The sequence below is a fragment of the Colobus angolensis genome, unplaced genomic scaffold (genome assembly GCF_000951035.1).
Source record: "Colobus angolensis palliatus isolate OR3802 unplaced genomic scaffold, Cang.pa_1.0 Scaffold9, whole genome shotgun sequence".
In the NCBI taxonomy this organism is placed as follows: domain Eukaryota; kingdom Metazoa; phylum Chordata; class Mammalia; order Primates; family Cercopithecidae; genus Colobus; species Colobus angolensis.
Window position 1 is genome coordinate 4,368,610 of NW_012122931.1, and position 2,772 is coordinate 4,371,381.

The 2,772-nt window shown below is 57.4% G+C and overlaps 1 protein-coding gene across 1 annotated transcript in view; it reads right to left on the reverse strand.

The window, feature by feature from the left end:
- Nucleotides 1–2,772, reverse strand: part of ASS1 (argininosuccinate synthase 1) — a 57,749-nt gene that overhangs the window by 41,167 nt on the left and 13,810 nt on the right. The window contains exon 5 of the mRNA XM_011931201.1: nucleotides 2,351–2,539. Coding sequence (XP_011786591.1) covers nucleotides 2,351–2,539 — 189 coding nt within the window. The remainder of the gene's footprint in view (nucleotides 1–2,350; nucleotides 2,540–2,772) is intronic.

Here is a 2,772-nt window from a genome sequence, read left to right on the forward strand (position 1 = left end):
ATTCCTTCTCTGGCACCAGCTTTGCCTGGATGGCAGCACACACACCTCCCTGCCCAACAGCCCAGGCCCGCCCAACCCTCCTTGCCTGGTTTCCTACCATCCCATCACCCACAGCTGGAGTGATAGTGAAAACCAAGGCCACAGCCTGTGTGAGAAGCTCTTCCCTGTCTCTTCCCCAACATCTCGCTGGGAGAATCACTGGCCACCTCCATCCAACCAGAAACCTCCTTCTGCCCCAGGAGACCTCCTTCCGCCCCCTGAGACCTCCTTCCACCCCCTCATCAGTTGCCCTCAGGATGAAGCCAAACCTCCCGGCATGGCCTAGGCCCAGTCCTGGTCCTATTGCCTCCCCCACGACAACAGCTCTTGCTCCACAGCCCCAGACAGACTGTCCTTCAGGGCCTCTTGGCTCTAAGCCTTTGCACAGGCTGTTCCCCCTACCTCTCACACTCTTCCATACCATTATTCACTCCTCTAGACTCATCCTTAGCCCCTGCCTGCTGCCTCTGCAGCTCCCTGGCACAGACCCCCGGCCCCGCCCCCATTCCTCATCACACATTCGTTTTCTCTTCTTTTGCCAGGAAATGGGCTCTCTGAGGATAGGCAATGAGCCCAATGAGCTCAGCACTGTGCCAGCGCCAGCAAGAGCCCAATCCCAGCAGACACCCAGTGCAAGCTTGCTGAACTAGTGCTCCAGTGAAGAAATGAACACTTGGACTTTCAAAGACATGACAGGTGCCATCCTGGTGGGTGGCTGTCTCCAAGGCCACCCTCAAATCAACCGTGTCTCCTCCATCATCATCTTAGCTGTGTGTGTGTGTGTGTGTGTGTGTGTGTGTGTGTCCCTGCACCACAGTGAGCCAGGACCTATTCCCACCATCAGCACCGTGACCAGCCCGGGTCAGGGTGAGCTCCCCATCACTGGGGAGTTTCTGAGCCTTCTGACCGTGGGGTTGGTAAGCAGTCAATTCCTGTACCAGGCTCTTGGCATGCTGTCCACTGACTGTAAGAGCTCATGACTTGAGTCTTTATAAAAACACTGGCCTACAGTTGCCAACATTGTCAGGAATCTGGTTTCTCAAGGATCGCCTTCTGAAGGGCAGCAGGCGGGGGGCTTCCTGTCTTGCACCCCACGGGGGCCCTGCAGTCTGCACTGGGACACACGGCCCGGAGGGAAGGGGTGTGAGATGGGTTGATTTGTGTTTCCACAAATTGATAGGTTCAAGTCCTAACCCCAGTCCCTCCGAAGGTGGCCTTGTTTGGTCTTGACAGAAATAACCAAGTTAAGGCTGGGCATGGTGGCTCATGCCTGTAATCCCAGTGCTTTGGGAGGCCAAGGCTGGTGGATCATTTGAGGTCAGGAGTTCAAGACCAGCCTGGCCAACATGGGGAAACCGTGTCTCTACTAAAAATACAAATATTAGCCGGGTGTGGTGGGGTACCCACCTGTAATCCCAGCTACTCAGGAGGCTGAGGCAGGGGAATTGCTTCAGTCTGGGAGGCAGAGGTTACAGTGAGCCGAGATCGAGCCACTGCACTCCGGAGGTCATTGCAGGGCCCTAATCCAAGACTGGGGTTCCCGTAGCAAGGGGCAGGTAAACAGACAAGCAGAGGGAAGACGATGTGAAGACAGGAGGAAGACAGCTTGGGAAGACGGAGGACGGGAATGACACAGCCACACGCTAAGGGACACCAGAGGCCACCGGAAGGTGGAGAGAGGCCTGAGCCGGAGGCTTCCTGGCACCCTCAGAGGCTGCGTGGGCCTGCCCACACCCTCACTATGGACCTCAGGGCTCCAGAACCCTGAGGCAGAACAGTTCTGTGCTCTAAGCCACCAATTTGAGACATTTTGTTACCCCAGCCCTGGGAAACTAAGACAAGGCGTGACCCCCATCTTGCAAATGAAGAAACTGAGGTTCAGGAAGTGGCGAAGGGCCCTGGCTGAGGACGCGCGGCGAGCCGGCAGCAGAGCTCGCCTTTGAACTCCACTCTGCCAACTCGGGCTTTTCAACACTTTCCTGTGTGTCCTCTGGGGGACTCACGCAGTGACCTTGGTCAGTGCAACCTTGGACAATGTCCCCAGGCCTCAGCAGCAAGTCTGCCAAGTGGGGTGACATTGCTCCCACAGCAAAGGGTGGAGGTGAGGAGTCAGAATGGGCGTTCAGGTGCCACAGTGCACGGACCGCAGGGGCGAGCGGTTACCCGCCTCACTGGGGTCTAAACGAAGCCGTGCAGCCGCCTTGCACCAAGTCTGCCCCTGAGGCACACCAGGAAACCACTCGAGAGGTACTCATCTCCTTCCCACACCCCTCCGCATCTCCCTCTGCCCGGCCCTTCCCAGGTGCCTCACCTTTCCCGTGGCGCCATGGGACACATACTTGGCCCCCTCCCGCTGGGCGATTTCCACTTGTTTGCGGGCGATGCAAGGCCTGGCGAGAGAGGTGCCCAGGAGGTAGCGGTCCTCATACAGCGCGCTGGACTGGATGGCCGGCCAGATGAACTCCTCCACAAACTCCCTGCTGACATCCTCAATGAACACCTACGGGAAGGGAAGCCCGGAAGGAAGAAGTCGGCAAGGACAGGGGCCAGCAGGCATCCAGAGCTCCAGGGGCCTCAGCTAGCTGAGAACTACAAGGGGCCACCCAGGCTGTGCCTGGTACTTCTCCTTCTGCACCTGCAGTAGACATCATTCATCAACCCCAGCACACTGTACTGTTACTCTCCCTCCTGCACTCATGGCAGACATTGCTAATCAATAGCTTGTTTTTTTTT